Source organism: Rhodofomes roseus (assembly GCF_022264815.1).
Source record: "Rhodofomes roseus strain CIRM-BRFM 1785 chromosome Unknown C8Q71scaffold_13, whole genome shotgun sequence".
Classification (NCBI taxonomy): Eukaryota; Fungi; Basidiomycota; class Agaricomycetes; order Polyporales; family Fomitopsidaceae; genus Rhodofomes; species Rhodofomes roseus.
The window spans coordinates 661,166-679,990 of NW_025952969.1; the positions used below are offsets into that span (position 1 = coordinate 661,166).

Consider the following 18,825-nt stretch of genomic DNA (forward strand, 5'->3'; position numbering starts at 1 on the left):
GAATGTCTCTGGTAGCGACATCGTGGCCGCTGGTCCTGGCGAGTCATTGGAATTACTTCCGTGCCGGGGTTTTGCAAGATATGCCTCAACGGCATTTTGGTGCTTGACCGTTTTGGTGTGTCGCCCGGGTTTATTGCGTAGGAAAGTACTATCCTTTCCTGAAGACGAGTTCTGACTGCAAGGCACGCACTTCCAGACAGTCGGATCATCTTTTACGGCAACAAAGTACCCTGAGAACCATGGTGAGTTCATGGTTCGAACTCAACGTAATTGGACTCACCTCCGTTGTGAAGCTCTGTCTTGTCCGCCGGCATGTGTTCGTCGCGTGCTCAAGCGTCGTGTTTAGCACTGCAAGCGAAGTTAATGGCCGCCAACCGGGGACTCTGCGCATCGCGAGGACAGCGCCGCGGATGCACGTGATCTCGTCGTTGTGAACGGTATAACTCCCTCACCCTCCGCTGCCAACAGCTCTCCATTCACATTCTTTCCCATTTCTCGATTTGTCGTTCTTTGCCTCCTCCAAAACTCGATGTCAGACTTGTTTGACTCCCTGCTGGAACTTCCTCCTTCATCTGCTCCTTCCAGTCCGCAACCTGCAACCACCGACCTCCCGACGACTCCCGCAAATTCTGCTGCAACGGAGGATGCTGCGACAAGGGAGGAGGCACCGTCTCAGGCTGCCAACTCCGCTTTGAGCACTCTTTCTGCTGGGCAGAAGCGACGTGCAGAAGACGAACTTGTTCAATATGCAGAGCGAACTGCGCGTCGGGTCCGTCTCAGGCCAGCAGGTCAGCAGGAGCTCCAGGATGTTGCTCGGGTACGTTTTCTGTGGCTCGTATGGCCCAGTTCCGGATCTTAATGTGCTAACAAATGCTAGCTCTCTCCTGATGAACGGTCAGTCTGGTTGGCTGCACGTCTCTTGAAGAACGAGCAGCACTTGGAAGTCATCCAGCCCGCGGACGCTCAATGGCTCTTGCCAAAGGGATTGAAGGTATGATTTGCGGCTCACGATCTGTACAACTTCGACTCATTCACTGACTGCTTGTGAAGGATAAGATTGATCTCTACACGTTTCTGATCCTTCTGTCGCCGGAGCTCCCAGCTTACCTCAAGAATGCGGTGCCTGTCAAACGAATGAAGGTAGGCGTGTACTTCGTTAGCATGGTGTCGATTTGCCTAACGTGACACGATATCATATGCAGACCCTTCTAGAGCAGCATCCACAATGGGGATATACGGCCGAGGTCCGCGGCGACTCATACAAGAATGAGATCGTCATGAAGAGGATACAGGAGCGCTTTACTGACCGGCGTGCGGAGATCAAGCAGCTGGTTGGTACAGCATCTTCGACATCATCTCTGTTGACTTACTCGTGTCTCACACGTCAGCTGTGGCTGAGCCTAGGTCCGCAGATGCAGTCGTCAACTGCTAGCAAAAAGACCCGCGCTGCTGCATTGCGGATTGATATTCTGACGTTGTGTGAGAACATCGCGGACAAGCACTCTGCTGTCATGTTCAAACCAACGCTCGAATTGTGCGCGCGGCTCGCATTGCTGGTATGTAGTATGATCGCTAGTTCAACGTGGTTATCCATCTCACATTAGCTTGATGATCCTTCGCAGCGTCGTGTGTTGATAGAGGTCCTGACGGAGCCCACACTGAATGTGAAGGATTACTGGGACCGGGTTGACGATCGCCTTGAGCACATCCGCGGCATGTACCCTAACGAGCCTCGCAAGGTTACTAAGTACGTCGATTTCATAATATTATGCAGCTCCGTTTCTGACGGGCCTGGCTCTCAAGACTTTTCATGAACATACTTGATGCCGACAAACAGGAACTTGGTGAACCATCGACGCTACTACCCTCAGCCCGAGGGAAAGACCCGTCAACAGTTCCTTCCCAGATCCAAGCTCTTGCCGACAACGCTGCCGGTGGATTCGCTGAAGATATTCGTGAGGACTAGCCTAGTATTCTGTGTTTTGGTAATGGTTGTTGCTTACCTCGTTGCTCGTCTTCATGCTTTCGTTGCTCTTGCTACTCTGATGCTCTCCACCACTCTCGCGCTGACTATTCGCATGCTATACACTCGTATTTCCGTCTAATTGTCTTTTCATGATACATAACGTTCGTTACGGTCTATTTACATCACGCCGCCATGGCCGTCATAGTAGTTCGACGCTTCAGGCAATAATAGTCAATGTCACCGGTACCACCGTGCATCCCAGTGCTACGTGATTTAGATTACAATAATCGTGATTCACCAGCACAATGCTCATCACATCTCTTCAAGTTCGCCCGACGTACTTGCTACCCTGGTGACTCGGCGAGCCTAACATAGTCATCCTCCGTAGGTGAGGATCATACGGATCTTGCCTGAATCACCTGTGATCTGTCGTACCCTAATCATATGGCATGTAGTGGATGTACCACAGCATACTTTGATGACCCGAGCTTGTCAGGTCCGTCGTATAGGCGGCTGAGGAGGCTCTCTCCTGATAGCACCCTTCACCTGATGCAGCGCTCTCACGGGCGCTCTCCCAGGACCAGATGCATCCGGTGGCAGCTGATGGCGCTCGGCCGAGCCAGACCTTGTCCCAAAACGGGCGTGTAGCGGGTAACGGTACTCATGGCCACATGAACATGGATAGTGAAGAACATCATAATGGACACGCGCGGTATGCATTTGTGTGTGGTAGCGTGAGTCACAATCAGTCCCGTCAGTGGTCATTTTACCGATGTTACTGCCAGAATGGTCTGCGACTTCTTCCACCCCAATGTTGGCGGTGTCGAAAACCATATCTACATGCTCAGTGCTAACCTCATCAAACGAGGGCATAGGGTGAGGGTGCTTCTACTCTACGTGGGGTGTATCAACCAACACGGGCGACAGGTCATAGTCATAACACATAGTCACCCCCCGGATCGTGTCGGCATCCGATGGCTACTCCCTGGGCTGAAAGTATACTACTTGCCCTTCCCGACCATCGCCTCATCTGCCACGCTACCGGACTTTCTTGCATTTCTGCCTTACCTACGTTATATTGTCCTACGGGAAGGAGTAGAACTCATACATGCTCATGCTAGCCTTTCATCCTTAGCGCACGAGGGGATTCTCCACGCGCACTTGATGGGCGTGCGCACCGTCTTCACTGACCACAGCCTCTTCGGGTTTGACGACGCCGCGAGCATCTTGACGAACAAGCTACTAGAGGCTGCCCTCCGAAATGTCGACGCAGCTATCTGCGTCTCGCATACAGGGTGCGCACGACGTGATTCGGCCCGACGAATGCTAAGCCATATCTTGTAGCCGCGAGAACACTGTATTGCGCGCAAGAATTCCGCCAGAATGTGTCTATGTCATCCCAAATGCCTTAGTCGCAGAGCAATTCAAGCCTGACTTAACCCCCAAGGACGCCCGTGAAGGTCGATGATTGTTTTGTATTCGCTTGTGACGAGAAACTGACGTCCATGATCGTGAGCAGTGACGATAGTTGTCATATCTCGTTTGGCATATCGGAAAGGCATCGACCTTCTCGTCGCTACGGCGCCCCGCATATGCATGTTGTTCCCGAACGTCAAATTCATCGTAGGTCAGTATCCTCGTCCTCTCTTTGTATGGCATCATCACTAGAAATATCACAGGAGGAGACGGGCCAAAGATGATCGATCTTCTACAAATGCGAGAGAAATATATGCTCCAAGACCGGATAGAGATGTTGGGTCCTGTCCGCCATAGCGATGTCCGCGATGTAAGTCGCTCGCTGCATAGATCAACCCATTCGACTGACCTGTCGACACTCGTTATACAAGGTGTTAACCCGTGGAACAATCTTCCTGAACACGTCACTCACGGAGTCCTTTGGCATTGCCATCCTTGAGGCGGCTTGCGCGGGGCTCTACGTCGTCGCGACCCGCGTCGGCGGAGTTCCCGAGATTCTCCCGGAAGACATGATCTCGTTTGCCAGTCCAGACGAAGATGGTAGGCTCCAGAATCCAATCAATCGTGAGGCAAACGAGGCCCATCTGATGCAGCGAGCTCTCAGATGTGATACGAGCCATGTCCGAGGCCATCGACATCGTCTCCAAAGGCCAACACGATCCCGCCCGAGCCCACGAGCGCGTCAAACAATTCTACGACTGGATGCAAGTCACGGAACGCACGGAACGTGTATACGCGAACGTACTGCGCACACGTCCCCGGCCGTTCTGGGTCAGATTGCAACGGTAGGCAGCACTTTACCCATCCGTCGCAACCCCTCACCCATCTCGATTACACAGGACGTTGGAGCTGGGGAGGTTTGCGGGACCCATCTTCGCGATTATCCTCTTGGTCGACTGCCTGTTCTTTGCCTTCTTGGAATGGTGGATACCTCGCGGAAGCATCGACAAAGTGGAGATGCACTGGGACCAACAACGGTTCAGGAAGGTGCGCAGACCGTCGGACGGCGCTTGATGAAGCAATATTGACCAGGCAAACTCCATGAACAGCTTGCCGAGGAGTTCCAGAATTCCTCTGCAGAAGAGAAAGCTCAGGTAAACGTATCTACGTCTGCATCTGGAGGAGAACAGGTCAATGCATAGCCAGTTCAATGGAACTTGGACGTTTCACACGTTCTCCGCCTGTCTGTCCCTTCCGATCTCCACTCCGGAGGTAGCATTGTTGTATTTATGTTTCACGCTGTCTACTCAGATACTCTTATCTGAACGACCACTTTGACCTTGGATTCGCCTGACATCCCCGGAGCCGCGCAGGGCCATGTGCACCCTCCGCGATGGACCCTGTCCCGCATCAAACGCTATTGACCTTCCATCAGGAAGCGCCGTCTGCTTCGCTTCTTCGTCTTCAACACCACCAGTCGACCGTCAACGGTACGCCTTGCTTGTTCTCCTCAGATGCTGATACTGGTGACATTTCGGGCATCGTATATGTAGATGGATACTCTCGTGGACGAGAGGAAGAGCGACCTCGGCGTTCAAGAGCTCAGCGCTAGTGAGAGGACGCCGTCCCCGCACCCCAGGTATCGCGGGGTGTTCGAGAGAGTCACTCATGCGTTGACTCGCTGGGCTGTTGAGACGAATGGGTAGGCATCGCCACTGCATCTTGCGAGGACTGACATTCATGATCGCATCGTTCTAGCATCGATCCTATCCCTCCTTCTGACAGGACGGACCGCAGACTGTACCAGTTGTTCTTCGTCTGGTTCACGGCGAATATGAACGTCCTTGCGTATGCAGTCTTATTCATGATATCTCTCAAATCACGAATTTGGTTTCATGTCAGCTTCGGTACCGGTTCCGTAGGACCGGCATTCTATGGACTGGGTCTCCGGGAGTCGCTCATCATCCTCTTGATAGTTGATATCATGTATGTGCCTAGTACCAACGTTCCGCATAGCATCACTGCTAAATCGCATCCTTCTCAGATCATGCATCATCCCGGCATACTTGTACGTCGATCAGTCCGAAGGTAGCGTGCTGCACGTTACTGACATTGCGCCTCAGCACCGTGTTCGGGCCAAAGCTCGGCATGCGTTCAATGGTCCAAGCACACTACACCTGGGGGTATGGAATCCTGTTATGGATATTGGTACATGTCGATGACGCTCTGAAATTGCCGCAGGTATTACGGTGCTATGCTCCCAAGCGCACTGAACGTCTTCTCGATGGAAGGCTTCCTCATCCTGAACACCATCATTGGCGGGCAGATGCTTGCAAGCGTATCCAACGGACATCTGAACGACACCCTAGGCATCGTGGTGATCGCCATCGTATCACTGCTGGTGAGCCGACATCACATTGCCACGTTACTGAAGGGCTCACGTTCGCCAGGTGTCGTTCTGTGGGTACAGGGTCATTCACTGGTCAGTATATACACGAAGTATCAAAGATTCCTGCATCACTACTGAATAATTGATCCACGGCTCAGGTACGAGAGCGTCGCGTGGATACCAAACGTAGTTGCGTTCATTATCATGTTGGGCATCGGAGGAAAACATCTCCACGACGCTCCTGCTTCTGAGCCAATCTCAGCATCCGCAGTCATTACATTCGCTACCATCACAGCGTCCAGCGTGATCAGCTGGTGTCCGATGACCCCAGACTACGGGGTATACCACTCCGCAAACGCATCGTCGTACGTCGTCCGAGATTAGATTGGCTCGATACTCATGTCGGATTGACAGAGTTCGAGTGTTCCTGTATGCATACGCCGGTTTCCTGGTCGCGAGTGTACGTGTGTCAAAGACCACGTCATGCACGCACTGAAATCCTGTTTTGTAGATCACGGGTCACATGTTGGGCGCAGCATTTGCTGCAGTGGCGCTCTCCGGCACCAACCCAACTTGGCAAGCTGGATTCGACGATGGCAACAACGTCGGCGGGCTATTCGAGGCCATCCTGTCGCCCGCCGGAGGCTTCGGCAAGTTCATGACTGCTCTGTGTGCTCTGACGATCCCAAGCGCATGCGCACCGACGATGTACACCTTCTCCTCGAGTCTGATGACGATCAGCTACTACTTCGCAAGGGTACCTAGATATGTATACGCGACGGTATCCGCGGCTATGTGAGTGTTTGTCAATCTGTTTTAAAGATCTACGGTCGCTTACATTCCATTCCTTGGCAGCTTGATAGGTGTGGGCATCGTATGCGCAACACGGTTTTATACCACATTCACGGATATCATGAGTGCGTATCATCCTGGTATTCGTTCTCGCGCACCGGCTCATTGATCATCGATCAGGCCTCATCGGGTACTGGAGTGTCGTTCACGGTGTGATGATCCTTATCGAACACTTTGTCTTCCGCAAGAACGACTTCGCCGCGTACGACCTCAGCGCATGGAATCAGCCCCGTCGACTGCCCCTCGGCGTGGCAGCCACAATGGCGTTTTTGTGTGCATTTGGGATCATCGTACCATGCATGGACCAGGCTTGGTACGTCGGCCCCATAGCGAAGGCAGGGAGCGGTGATATAGGCATCATTGTGGGGAGCTGCGTGATATGCGTTCTGTACCCCTGCTTCAGAGTCGTTGAGCGGTACTGGTGGAGGAAGTAACGCTTCCGAGACTATTCCAGATGGGATGGACTGTCGTCGCATGACACTGCTATCGAAGACTCGGATGAACGACCTAGAGACGGCTTCCACCGTGACTGGCAGAGGCACACGACGAATCTACGAAGCGCTTCAAATTATCCTTGTTCTGCGACCGGGGACTTGGAGGCGTGTAGCCACTATCATACAATCGATTTACTCAATAGCGCGTCGTTTACGATAAACATACGTCCGTAGTCTCCTGCAACAGGCTTTTGAGTCCTCTCAGGCTGCGTGCGCGAGTGATGCTAAGTCAAGCTCGAATTCAGTGTGCCCCATCTATATCATAAATTCTTGCAGTATGTGTAGATATACACGGTACACCTTGACAGCAATATTCTCCGTGGCGGTTGCATGCTCGTTTGGTGTTCGTCCAACGTCGGATTATTAGATGTAGTACTAAGGGTGGCATGGGCGCCGGGATACATCGCATGAGCGCCCGACGCTCGTACAAATAGATTATTTCTCTTCCTTTGCTTTTATTTTCCGTTCTCTTTTGTGACTCGCTGTAGACTTGTTCTCGTTTCGTTTATGCTACGCTCGGAGTGGCGTCGGAGTGGTTACCTGTGCCACCGCCCGGGCCACTCAGCCCTCACGCGCACAGTTGACTCACCCCATTGTTCGTTTACTAATCGCGCTTACATTTCGTTTACGACTCTCGGAGTGGCACACTGTACGGCAGGGTATATACTGTTCATACCCGGGATGTAGGCCCAAGCTTCGATAGGAGGACCTTGCCTACTCACCGTCCCGTCCGACTATCGTGACTGCGCCGACGCTACTTACTTACGCTCACCCGCGCCGACGGGCCGACGAGCCGGTTTCCTCATATCAGACGCCCAAGTACTCACTCTCGCTCGTACCGGTACGTACTTACTCGTACTTACTACTTACTGCCACTGGCCCAATATTGCTCTAACATTACAACGCACTGGACGCCAGTAGAGCTTGAGACCGCAGACGTGCCGTACGCGTAGATCGCGACGTAGGCTGTCAAGTGAGCCCCGCCTTCTACCACATTTCCACTTCGCTAACGGGTATACGTTAGATTGCGTACTACCCTGCATTACTACCCACCTACGTAGCTGGATGGAGGCACGAACTTTACGCTTGGTACTTCCACCCGAACTATGGGACCACGTCGTCGACAATCTATCGTCCGATCGTCCATCCCTCGGAGCATGCGGCCTGACACAGCGCGCATGGGTGGCATCTACTCGAAGGCATCTATTCCACGATATAATACTGAAAGGCACTGCCCGCTGTGAACAGTTCCGGGAGCTCATAATTGCTTCCTCGTCAACTGGCACTGGCATAGCGCGGTACGTGTGCGACGTCATGCTCAAGGACGTCTGCTTGCATGTCCACGTCTCTCGCCTCGAATACCCCAACACGTCCGACGTGCCACTCCTGGAGAAGACGCTCTCGTTGTTGCCTAACGTTGACTGTCTGTGTCTTTGGGACGTCGACGTCCAATGGTGGGAGGTGCTGACAGCAAGGACCGGGGATGCACTGGACGGCGGGTACCCCGACCTACCGCTCCAGTCACTATTCACCTTGCCACGGCTGCAGACACTGTACGTCTCGCCGTGTGTTGCATTCGACTCGCTCTCCGATCTCGTGCTGCTTCTCGCGGCATTTCCACAGGCATCTTCACTCCAGCTGCACGACTTGTCCGTTAAACATCCGGGACCTGCGCGCTGGCCCCCGCTTCTGCCATGGAACAGGAACGTTGACCACGAATCACTGATTTGTATCAGGAATCTGTGTGTTACTACGTTCAGAGAGATGGCACGCTTGCGAAGCGCACTCAGGCAGCCGCCTTTCCGATGTGCCTTGCAGAAGTTGTCGTGGACTTTCAGACCTATTCACTTTGTTGAGCCTGAGGAAGACGTTGATACCCTCATGGACGTGCTTCGCGACGCGGAGAGCACCTTGGAGGAGCTCAAAATAATCTGCATTGCACAGTCCAACTTCGACGGTACGCAACTCTCATAAACTGGGATTTCTGTGTATACCTAATTCAGGCAGCAGTATTTCCCGCATTGTCCACGAGGATGGATCTGTCCCTACAATCACGCCTGAGAATACTCCGTGTCCATCTGCTCTACGCCATGGAAGCTACATCCAATCCCTATCAAATGTCGTTCCCGGTGTGCCTCTCTCGCACCCCTACCAGCCTGCGAGCCCTTCACTTGGACATACAATTATCAACTTCACCTGATAACACAACATTGCCACCATTGGACTGGTCAAGCCTCGACGACACGCTCACGCTTCTGCACAAGAAGAATCCTTCGCTGGTCGTGTATATGCGTTTTGACTACGGTCTGCTGCGGCAGAATGGCCGGCTGCCGGAGGCAGCGCAGCCATTGAGATCCCAAATATCCTCTGCTCTGCGTGTGGGACTGCGGGTGCGCTTGGTGGTGGGCGGTTACACTTGTGGGCGTGGACACTCGGTATTACAGGACAAGCTGTACTGGCTTTAATGTCTTCAATTTTCCAGTACTTTTGCTGTCACCTGTGGCCGGATGCACGGTAGAAATGCCTTGTGCGAGAACAACTGCTACCGTACCAACGCTACGTACGCCAATGCGTCGTAGTATCGCAACAGGATAACTTACCGCAATTGGAGACTCGGGGAAAACGCCCTCGAGGTGGATCCTACGGCCCACTACAGAGGTTACAATGTGCCACACGCGTGTTACGCGGCTGAATGGAGAGTCCCACCTCCTCCCCCTGTTCTCAACAGATATACACAGGAATATCCTTGATGTCGAGAGAGCACTACTCAGTGTACTGGCTCTGTCAGTGAATCGGATAAGTTAGCTCAGAGTTGGTTGCCTAATTTAAATATGGACGGTACGGAGACGTGTGCATCACGTGACCATGCCGCTGTGGCGTCGCGTCAATTGCCACCCACTGCCATTGCTCAGCCCAAGCTCAGCCCACGGCGGGCCCGACTCGGAGTCCTTTACCCTCTTAGCACGTCAATCAGTCTCAGGAAACGCGTTTCTGCGCAAGGGTTTCTACAAGCAGATCACTATGGTGCAGTCACAGGAGAGCTTCATGTTTACGGTCGGGAAGTTGGGTGAGTCCCGACTCAGCACAGCAGGTCGTTACGAGTGCTGAAACATGTGAATCAGACGCCGGGATGGCTGTAGGTCTTCATAGACTACTCTGAGCCATGATTCAATAAGAACCATGTCTGTTTAGATCCTGCTGGGGGAGCGGGCGCACCTAATCGAGTTCCCATCCTTGCTACTACCGCCCGGGGCGACCACAGGCTCCATAGTCAACATCTCCGTACAACGCAATGTTGTCGAAGAGAAGAAACGCGATACCGACTTCTGGAGCCTACAGAACGACATTCTACTGACATATGGAACGAAGTCCCCCGAGAACCCGAAGCTAGAGGTGAGCAGGCTCCAGACATCTCATGCTGCGCCGGGAGACAAACGGCCTGTGCTGGTAGGTCCGGAACGTCACCCAGACGTCCGTAACGCTAGAATGGCCTGCGCTCAAACTTGCCACGGCAAAGCTCCGCTCCCTTGATATCTACCGCAACCGGCAGCGCCTCGCATCAATCCCGTCCCCACTCACCAACACCTCCACGAAGCTCTCTGGCCTGCAGATCGACACCGAGTATACTTTCCAGCTCGTTCTGCGCACCACCGCGGGCGTGTTCCCGTCCAACCTCCTTCGCGTACGCACGCACACAATGACGGACACCTCCGGCATCTGCGTGTGCTTCGGGAACGTGCAGGACCCCGTCCAGCTCGAGAACTCGAAGATGGCGTTGCAGGAGATGGGTGCGAAGTGGAGCGACAAGATCGAGATCGACACGACGCACTTCGTGTGCACGACCCCTGCTGCTACGCCCAGCGGCGCGGCCGCGTCGGGCGGCCTCACCACCGCTCCCGGTGTGGAGTACCAGAAGGCCCTGCAACTCAGCATCCCCGTCGTGCAGCCACACTGGATCCTCGCATGTCATTCCACGAAGAAGTGCGTCTTCCCTTCAGCGCCCTACTCGACTCAGCTGACAGTGGTCCTCGCAGAATGGTGCCCATCCACCCTTACTACCTCGGCGCGACACCACCCGCAGCCGCGCAGTTCACCCGGCCACAGTCCATGTCTCAAGCGAGCCTCCAGCGCGCCCAGAGCGCCTCGCCCTCGCAACAACAGCACCCCAACCGTGCCGCAAACCGGCAGTCCATGCCCCCGCAGCGCGTCTCGTCCGCCTCGCCGCCCGCCGCCGCAGCGCACCGCTTCGAACCCATGCCGGAGGAGCAGGAAGACGAAGGCGACGAGGTGAGCGCGAGCCATTCGGGACACATCCGCAAAGGCACGATGACGAAGAACTTTAAGTTCCCCCCACCGTCGCCCCCGCCGCCCGTCCCGCCCATGCCGACGGAGCCTGCACCGACGTCCCCACCCCACCAGCAGTCAACGTCGCCGCGGCATGAGTCAGAGCCGAAGCCTCGCAAGGAGGCGGCGGCCCCGCCGGATAGCGCGCCGCCTGTGTCGGCTGGGCGTAGAGCGTCGACTGAGGAGGCGAGATTATCGCCCGTCCCGGTCATCACACCGTCTGTCGTTGAGGTCCCGCCACCGCCACCTGTAGACAAGGAGATCGCGCCGCGTATCCCGGAGGGCGACGACGACCTCGGAGAGACCGAAGAGATCTCGCTGAATTGATATCCCTTGTGACATCCTATTACTGGAGGCCTTTACATCGCCCGTTGCTTTCGTGTGGTGGAATTATTTAATAGTTTGTTCTTGCACGTACTTCGGGGTTGTAGTGTACATGGCTTCCGTGAGTAGACTTGCCGTTTTGCGGTGCGCATCGTGCAGCCGTGACCTCGTCACAGAACTGGAAACATATCACCGGCATCGATGTCTTTGAGCTGGCAGCAGCCTTACGGAGTTCAGGGTACATCGAAGTACTAGTAATCAGCGTAACAGATGACCAAGATGTCAGCGATGCTGGTCCAGGACTTGCTACTCATGAAGAGGTACCACCGGTACCGGTCGTGAATATGTATGTCATGATTGGCGTCTGCGTATAAGATGGTACAATTGTTGTGGGTCAATGCGAGAGATGAGTCCGACGTGGTATCAAGCTTGAGATGCTAGTAGCAGATACAGTGCTGTGGATATGATGAGTGGGTGTGTGAGCGTAACTAAGTCGTGAATCATCATGACGATGCGTGAGCAAAATCAATCGCAACAATTCTTTGTCCGGAACGGCGGTTGTCGTTCATAGGTTTGCCACCAGGTGATGTGTCAGATGAGCGAGGACCAGAGTCTGAGGGGGTTGATGATGGAGATGAGGTTGTCGAGGGCTCTTCCTGGCGTTCCTGGCGAGAGGCAGCTGTGGAGTCGTGTGTCGAAGAACTCGGGCTGCTCGGAGAGTTCTGACTATCCTCGGCTGTTGAGTCTTCACCTATATGCTCTGCTACCTCGGCTTCATGTTCCTGGCTGCCGCCCGGAGCTTTGACACGCTGCTCAGTCTGTATGGCTACGAGCGTGTCACGATCCGCGATGGCCTGCAAAGCGCTGTCGGCGGAATGTATCATCGTCTTCAATGCGCCTAATATGTGATGTGTCAGTCGAAAGGGAATGCTAAGTTCCACGAGGCTGCACTCACGCTCTATACTCAAGATGAAGAGCGTCTAGCAGGGTAGCGGGAAAATCAGTGGGCAGTTCTGAAGCTAATATCCATGGGAACGCACATGTTTGGCGTCGTCGTCTGCCAGAATCTCCTGCTTGACTCTCTCATCGACGTCTTCATTGGTCACGATCTCGTCCAAGAGCTCTCTCAGCGCCCTTGGCACGTTCCTCGCGTCGTGGTCTTCTTGATCATGGCCACCGCCCTTAGCGAAGAACTGCATATAGTCATGGAACGTCTGCGCCTGCTGTATGATTTCGTGTGGCAGCGCCTCTAGCTCTTTGTGCGCTTTCTGGTGTGCCTCTTCCAGTTGCGCCTGGACGGTTGTCATGGACTGCTCCTCCGGCTCCACGGAAACTTCGCCTTTACGGATGGCATTGACATTGCGCATGCGATCGGCCCCTGTACGTTGTAGCTGGTACTCTGCGTGGGGAACCTCGATGGCTTCGTCCGCAGTGCTCTTGCGATACTTGCGTACGGCAATTTCAAACACCTGCGAGTGCATCGCGCTTTGATACTTGGCAGAGCATGCGTCTTCGATGACTGAGAGTATACACGTCAACGTCTGCAATATGGAAAGACAGATCGGTACTTACCGGCAACAAGAATGGTCATGGTCGCAACGCCAAACAGAGCCCAGACGACGAAGGTAGAACGACCAGCTGGAGTGGCTGGTGCATAATCACCATAACCTGTCGTCAAGAAGCAAATGAAGCCTACGTGCTGATGAGTCAATGTTTCCTTGGCTTCGCAAATAGGCACTTACAGAAGTACATGGCGATCCCATACGACCACCCCTCGGTTGCACTGAATACAGCGGAGCCGACAAACCAGAATACGAAAAAGAAAGTCCACGCTATAATGAGCTGAACAAAATGTTAGCCATACTCGCTTGCACGAATCTCACGGGGAAGTAATCACCTTGACGAAATTCGCATTTCTCTCCTCGTCTGCCATCTCTTTCTTGAACTTCGCATAGGGCTTTGTCGGAAGAGCGTCCGCCGCGTATTGCCTCAGCCACTTCGGCGCCGCAATGTACTTGCCAGGCGAAGAACCGGACCGTTCCTTGGCCCTGCGACGGCTGTTGGCTCGCATCGTCTCTCTCTGCTCCTGAGCTGCCTCGTGTTCGTCATCCTGGGCCTCGACGATTGTATTGATGACCTCCTCGCGGTGCTGAACTGAGGGCCCCGGCACGTGTATCTCGCGCCCGCTTATGACCAAAGCCATCTTCGTGAGCATCGAAGCCATCCGCCCGAGTTGCGCGTCCGTCGGAGTGCCGACGTGCGTGGGCCACCCGTCGCTCGCCAAAGCGCCGATCGATTCGCCATGCACGACCCTGTGCGCGGGACTGAAGTCCACGAACATATTCAGCGGCACGCCCGCCTCGAGCGCCGCGGCGTGCAGCTGCTCGTCCGACAGCGCGTTGATGTTCATGTGCTTCCCGAACGGGTGGCCCACGACGTGCTTCGTCTCGCGATCGGCGGGGTCCTCCGGCGGGCTACGCAGCCTCGGGAACTTGAGGAGGCGTATCACCCACGACTCCTCGCCTGCCCCCGCCATGCCCCCGCCGAGCCCAACAAAGCGTACGCCCTGCTCCTCGCGCCACTGCGCGTCCAACACCCACACGGGGCTTCCCTGTTGGCGGAGGCGCCACTCGATCGCGCGGCGCCAGCGCGTCTGCCAGCGCCGGAACCGCCGTGCCTCCCGCCGGCGTGCACGCACCTCGCGGAGACGCTTGCGGTACCCGATTTCGAGCCCCTCCAGGACGGTGTCGCGGCAGAGCGAGATGACGATTCCGAGGATGACAATCCCAAATACGTTGTAGACACATACCCAGACACGGCTGCCTGTATTGCGGGGAAGGATGTCACCAAAGCCGATGGTCTCGATGGAGACGACGGTAAAATAGAGGCCGTTGATGTAGGAGAGCGAGATCATAACCGAGTTGATCAACGCCCCAAGAGCGATGTACATTAGGAGGATGATAACCAGAATGACTAGCGATCGTTGCTTGCGTGTCAAGCCGCTGCCTAAATTGCGCATACAGTGAGCAGAAGATCACTATACGACGAATAATGGGCGCACCGCTGCTGGCGAAATCTTTGGTGCGAACATAGTCGGCGATGAGACTCAGATTCGTGATAGTGGAGACTATGGTCGAGCACAGCGTCATCCAGAACGACTGTCCGTACGTGAAGCCGTCATCGACTCGGTGGATGACGCCGAACGCAGTCACAACGGCAATGTTAATAGCGTCTACAGGTACGTGAATGAGACCAGGACACAAAAGCAGATCCGGCAACGAACCGTGGATTGTTAGGAACAAGATACAACAGAGGGTGGTAGCTCTGATCCGCTTCTCTGCGAACCTCAGTATGAGACAGATGTTCGCGAAGACAGCGCATGCCATTGAGAGAGCCAGGCCCACGTCTAAAAGCGGAGGATTTTTTCGAACGTCCACCGTCTGATTGGCCTCTGTCCGGATGTACCAACGCTCGGTGAGACCAGGTATCTCGAGCAGGATAGAAAACGGTATGATGATGCCAGAGATGATAGGTGAGTATCGATATTGGGGAACATAGCGTTCCGTCTCTCCAGGCTTCGCTTTGGGGAAGAAGAGAGTCCTCGCACGAGAAAGCAAAGTCGGCTTCAGTGGGTCCGACGAGCTGGACCAAGTCAAGGTACGACTGGGGTCCAGCTTTGAGCCCGTAATCGAAGGGACGTTGCTATGATCCTCAGTGTTTCGTAATGGACGAGAGCTTGAGGTCGAATGCGGAGTGTGATGGCTTGCTTCATCGTCCGACGACGCCTCGGCTGGCCTACGATCTCGAGCTGGTGGAAGGTCCTGTTTCTCGACGTCTCGGGGGGCTTCTTCCCTGCTATTCCTTGTCAGAAGCAAGGCTATATTTATCAGCAAGCTGAATCCCATGGTGTAGAGCGGATTTGGTGTGGTGTGATCTACTACGCGGAAGAGTGGTACATGATCGTCACTGCGTGTCCCTATGCGACCGTCACCCTGTATGTACTTCGTCAGGAGGTCTCAGAGCCGTATAATTAGGTAGACACACCGTAAACCATGAGGTACCCTTGTATATTTCCTCTCGAAGTCAGAAAGACGCAGCAGGACCGAAGTGGACAGAGCTAAGTTGGGAAGGCCACATTTAGCCAGTTGAATGCACCGTGAACTGTGTAGCCGCCCCGGCGCCTACTGACGGAGAACGCCTGTACATTGACATGTCAGGTGACCGTGCAATCTGGCGCCGGGGCGATCGCCTCCTCCCTGCGCTGAGGTCTGGTGTCTTTGCATTAATTTATACTCTTTATCCTTCCACCTGCGCTCTGTGTTTGATAGTTCGTGCTCCCGTACTCTCACGCAACAAGCATGTCCTCGTTAGACAAGTATCAAAACGACCTCATCGAACATTCGATGGCGGTCGGAGCCCTCAAATTCGGATCCTTCACCCTCAAGTCTGGACGGCATGTCACTTTCGCCACTGTACCAAACTCACGGAAACTGATGGTCATTATAGCCTATCACCGTACTTCTTCAACGCAGGACTCCTCGCAGACGGACCCGTACTCGACACGCTCTGCACGGCCTACGCTAAGACGATCGCCGACTCTCTCAAAGCCGGCCTACCGCAATTCGACATCCTCTTCGGACCAGCCTACAAGGGCATCCCCTTCGCCGCGTGCACTGCGCTTCTCCTCCACCGCGATCATGGGATCGATGTCGGATACGCGTACGATCGCAAGGAGGCGAAGGATCACGGCGAGGGCGGGGTCATGGTTGGCGCTCCGGTGAAAGGCAAGCGAGTGCTCGTCCTGGACGACGTCGCCACCGCCGGAACCGCGATACGCGGTGCAATAGACGTCGTGAAGCGCGAGGGTGGGAACGTCGTAGGTGCGGTGTTACTCCTGGATAGGGAGGAGGTTGGCAGGGAGGGCAAGAGCATGATCGAGGAGGTTGAGGGCATCTTGAGCGGCAAGGGCAGCGTACCGACGATCCTGAAGATGCGGCACCTCATGACCTGGCTAGAACAGCATGGGCGCACTGAGGAGCTCAAGAGTATGCAAGAGTACTGGGAGCAGTATGGCGTCAAGGACTCAAGCTAGAATCGGAGTCGAGGCTTAGTAAATAGAACACCGTGGAGAAATAGCAAGTGGTTTGTACGGGTTGAATTTACGGGAAAGAAAAAAGGGTTCGTTGTTCCGCACTTCTCACCTGCCACATCAACCTAACTGCTCTCAGTTTCATATAGCGATAGAGATGTATATGACAGTAGAAGTCGCGTTCTGTACATTCGATCAGCTGCAGTAGGCTTGCAACGATTTTACAGGCAGCAGCTATTTCTGTGTACGAATACTCCTGTCGTCCACGACGAATCGACATATTGCCTCCGGGGCTCTATATCAGTCCTAAAAGAGAAATTCACGCAAGCCAGTAGTACTCATCCGGGACAGACTCTCCTGCAGGTCCAGGAGTATAACCGCCTAGTGACACACGGACACGCAGCCCTGCGCGCAGCGCAGTGGACAACCGCGACATCAGGGGCTGCACCACCTCCGGCAAGCGCGCATTCAGTCGTAGACCGCAGAAGAGACGCAGATACACCACCAACAAGGGGTTTCTCTTGTGCAGGAGTGCCAGTGTCTCGTCGACGCTCGGCCAATCCATAAACGACCACAGCGGGATTCCATCAGAGGACACCGACAGTTGGATGGGCAGGTGCAAGGCCCGCAGAGTGTCGGGGGTGCGAGAGAGCAACGTCGAGAACGTCGGAGGAAAGGTATTCGATTCAACATCCGTTGTGCTGAGGAGAGCCACGCGGAGCATCCTGAGGTGTGAATGCAGGGATAGATCCATCTCGGCGAACACTGTCGAGGATATCTGCCTGTCAGACGTGCACGACGGCCTAAGCATGAGACGTGCGTACCAATTGAATTCGCCATGCAGTGGACTTCGAGTTCTTTTAAGGTACTTGACGCCTCTCGCACGATGGTCATGAATAGAGACTCCTCATCGGCCCTTCGTGTGAAGATGTGAGGCATGAGTCCCCAGTGCAACTTCTGCAGTGCACATTCGAAAGGCGGGCGCTTGAGCGCGCTCAGCAAGCGCGCCGTCTCCGTCAACGCAGCGACAGTGAGATCCCGAATGCATATGACTGGCTGCGCATCCGTCCGCATGTTCTCTGGCAGCTGCGGGGGCCAATACCCCGGGCCCGAGTGTATGGGGAGCAGGTAACGTAGCTGGAAGGACGACGCCTGCGGGAATGCGGCGAGGAGCAACACGATGTCAGAGATCGAGTCGAAGACGACCGACAGAACGTGCAGCGTCCGCAGCCGTGGCAAGGTGAACAGCGACCGTAGTGGCCGGTCGGGGTACCCGTTGTCCAAAGGATCTGTGCCTGGTAGCTCCGGCCACCACTTGACGTCAACGTCGTCTAGCCACAGGCAGCTCACATTGGGCAGCATCGAGAGCGTTCGCTCCAGGGGCGGTACGTTGGATACCATCGGATCATCGGGGCGATCGAGGCGCAGGCGGACCTTGGTGAGCGTGACATCGCACACGTACTGCGCTATGCCTGTGCCGACGGACGAGGACGCGAGGACGAGCTCTCGGAATTGTTCACAGCCTGCGATGGTATTCAGCTTGACCGCTCTGAAGAGATGTCGACGGGTCGATGCCACCCATGCTCGGTGTGTGAGGCCGCATGCTCGGAGGGCTGGACAGTTGGATGATAACTCGTCGATAACATGGTCCCATAATTCGGGTGGCAGATGCGAACTTGAAGTTCGTGCTGGCCGTCGATCAACCGGGTCAGTAACGTGCGCCATCTATGGGACGTCGTTAGCGAATGTACTTCACATAAGATGTAGAGAAAGGCTCGCCTGTGACTTTGTCTATGCTCTCGACACTACGTCCGCCCGATCAACTCAGGCTAGTACTGCACTGATGGGCGAGTCGACCAGAGAAGTAGTAGTGGATCTATAGACAGAGTCAGACCAAAGAATCGTAGGTCCTGTTCTATGATGCTGATGAATGGTACGACGCCAAAATACC

At 54.8% G+C, this 18,825-nt stretch overlaps 8 protein-coding genes across 8 annotated transcripts; 6 read left to right on the forward strand and 2 right to left on the reverse strand.

Annotated features, from left to right (window-relative positions):
- Positions 1-529: 529 nt before the first annotated feature.
- Positions 530-2,207, forward strand: C8Q71DRAFT_870872 (uncharacterized protein; the record flags this gene model as incomplete). Its single annotated transcript, XM_047928331.1, has 7 exons — positions 530-817; positions 878-991; positions 1,051-1,140; positions 1,203-1,331; positions 1,389-1,556; positions 1,623-1,747; positions 1,804-2,207. 7 exons carry the CDS (start codon positions 530-532, stop codon positions 1,964-1,966), a joined length of 1,077 nt encoding a protein of 358 aa, XP_047777771.1. The 3' UTR covers positions 1,967-2,207.
- Positions 2,208-2,752: 545 nt separating this feature from the next.
- Positions 2,753-4,456, forward strand: C8Q71DRAFT_709876 (transferase; the record flags this gene model as incomplete). Its single annotated transcript, XM_047920711.1, has 8 exons — positions 2,753-2,842; positions 2,894-3,261; positions 3,311-3,426; positions 3,486-3,593; positions 3,646-3,752; positions 3,814-3,982; positions 4,047-4,227; positions 4,282-4,456. 8 exons carry the CDS (start codon positions 2,753-2,755, stop codon positions 4,454-4,456), a joined length of 1,314 nt encoding a protein of 437 aa, XP_047777772.1.
- Positions 4,457-4,935: 479 nt separating this feature from the next.
- Positions 4,936-7,057, forward strand: C8Q71DRAFT_710097 (cytosine-purine permease; the record flags this gene model as incomplete). Its single annotated transcript, XM_047920720.1, has 12 exons — positions 4,936-5,084; positions 5,141-5,230; positions 5,285-5,368; positions 5,427-5,450; positions 5,506-5,565; positions 5,624-5,783; positions 5,833-5,864; positions 5,930-6,136; positions 6,186-6,231; positions 6,283-6,566; positions 6,627-6,688; positions 6,744-7,057. The coding sequence occupies 12 exons, from the start codon at positions 4,936-4,938 to the stop codon at positions 7,055-7,057; spliced, it is 1,512 nt and encodes a 503-aa protein (XP_047777773.1).
- An 898-nt stretch (positions 7,058-7,955) lies between these two features.
- Positions 7,956-9,595, forward strand: C8Q71DRAFT_765306 (uncharacterized protein). The gene is made up of 3 exons (XM_047924123.1): positions 7,956-8,090; positions 8,142-9,074; positions 9,128-9,595. The coding sequence occupies exons 2-3, from the start codon at positions 8,183-8,185 to the stop codon at positions 9,580-9,582; spliced, it is 1,347 nt and encodes a 448-aa protein (XP_047777774.1). The 5' UTR covers positions 7,956-8,090; positions 8,142-8,182; the 3' UTR covers positions 9,583-9,595.
- Positions 9,596-10,009: 414 nt separating this feature from the next.
- C8Q71DRAFT_765316 (uncharacterized protein) lies at positions 10,010-12,101 on the forward strand. The gene is made up of 5 exons (XM_047924124.1): positions 10,010-10,184; positions 10,240-10,253; positions 10,310-10,510; positions 10,569-11,098; positions 11,152-12,101. The coding sequence occupies exons 1-5, from the start codon at positions 10,139-10,141 to the stop codon at positions 11,786-11,788; spliced, it is 1,428 nt and encodes a 475-aa protein (XP_047777775.1). The 5' UTR covers positions 10,010-10,138; the 3' UTR covers positions 11,789-12,101.
- On the reverse strand, positions 12,102-16,008 carry C8Q71DRAFT_765318 (uncharacterized protein). Its single transcript, XM_047924125.1, has 9 exons — positions 15,830-16,008; positions 15,069-15,777; positions 14,847-15,017; positions 13,683-14,791; positions 13,528-13,627; positions 13,358-13,477; positions 12,826-13,304; positions 12,741-12,765; positions 12,102-12,683 (listed from the first exon to the last, which is right to left on the reverse strand). The coding sequence occupies exons 2-9, from the start codon at positions 15,688-15,690 to the stop codon at positions 12,289-12,291; spliced, it is 3,021 nt and encodes a 1,006-aa protein (XP_047777776.1). The 5' UTR covers positions 15,691-15,777; positions 15,830-16,008; the 3' UTR covers positions 12,102-12,288.
- Positions 16,009-16,027: 19 nt separating this feature from the next.
- Positions 16,028-17,035, forward strand: C8Q71DRAFT_114431 (orotate phosphoribosyltransferase). The gene is made up of 2 exons (XM_047916347.1): positions 16,028-16,238; positions 16,292-17,035. The coding sequence occupies exons 1-2, from the start codon at positions 16,144-16,146 to the stop codon at positions 16,875-16,877; spliced, it is 681 nt and encodes a 226-aa protein (XP_047777777.1). The 5' UTR covers positions 16,028-16,143; the 3' UTR covers positions 16,878-17,035.
- Positions 17,036-18,694, reverse strand: C8Q71DRAFT_114450 (uncharacterized protein). The gene is made up of 2 exons (XM_047916348.1): positions 17,699-18,694; positions 17,036-17,639 (listed from the first exon to the last, which is right to left on the reverse strand). The coding sequence occupies exons 1-2, from the start codon at positions 18,597-18,599 to the stop codon at positions 17,194-17,196; spliced, it is 1,347 nt and encodes a 448-aa protein (XP_047777778.1). The 5' UTR covers positions 18,600-18,694; the 3' UTR covers positions 17,036-17,193.
- Between the last annotated feature and the right edge of the window lie 131 nt (positions 18,695-18,825).

Bases quoted from the DNA above. Each gene is read 5' to 3' on its own strand.
- C8Q71DRAFT_114431 (XM_047916347.1), top strand. From the start codon at position 16,144: ATGTCCTCGTTAGACAAGTATCAAAACGACCTCATCGAACATTCGATG. The intron at 16,239-16,291 runs GCATGTCACTTT...TGGTCATTATAG, and splicing joins TTCACCCTCAAGTCTGGACG to CCTATCACCGTACTTCTTCA.
- C8Q71DRAFT_765318 (XM_047924125.1), bottom strand. From the start codon at position 15,690: ATGGGATTCAGCTTGCTGATAAATATAGCCTTGCTTCTGACAAGGAAT. The intron at 13,478-13,527 runs GTAAGTGCCTAT...ATCAGCACGTAG, and splicing joins TGGGATCGCCATGTACTTCT to GCTTCATTTGCTTCTTGACG. The intron at 13,305-13,357 runs GTAAGTACCGAT...GTATACTCTCAG, and splicing joins CATGACCATTCTTGTTGCCG to TCATCGAAGACGCATGCTCT.
- C8Q71DRAFT_765316 (XM_047924124.1), top strand. From the start codon at position 10,139: ATGGTGCAGTCACAGGAGAGCTTCATGTTTACGGTCGGGAAGTTGG. The intron at 10,511-10,568 runs GTGAGCAGGCTC...CTGTGCTGGTAG, and splicing joins CCGAGAACCCGAAGCTAGAG to GTCCGGAACGTCACCCAGAC. The intron at 11,099-11,151 runs GTGCGTCTTCCC...TGGTCCTCGCAG, and splicing joins GCATGTCATTCCACGAAGAA to AATGGTGCCCATCCACCCTT.
- C8Q71DRAFT_114450 (XM_047916348.1), bottom strand. From the start codon at position 18,599: ATGGCGCACGTTACTGACCCGGTTGATCGACGGCCAGCACGAACTTCA. The intron at 17,640-17,698 runs GTACGCACGTCT...TATCCTCGACAG, and splicing joins CTGCATGGCGAATTCAATTG to TGTTCGCCGAGATGGATCTA.
- C8Q71DRAFT_765306 (XM_047924123.1), top strand. From the start codon at position 8,183: ATGGAGGCACGAACTTTACGCTTGGTACTTCCACCCGAACTATGGGAC. The intron at 9,075-9,127 runs GTACGCAACTCT...TTCAGGCAGCAG, and splicing joins TGCACAGTCCAACTTCGACG to TATTTCCCGCATTGTCCACG.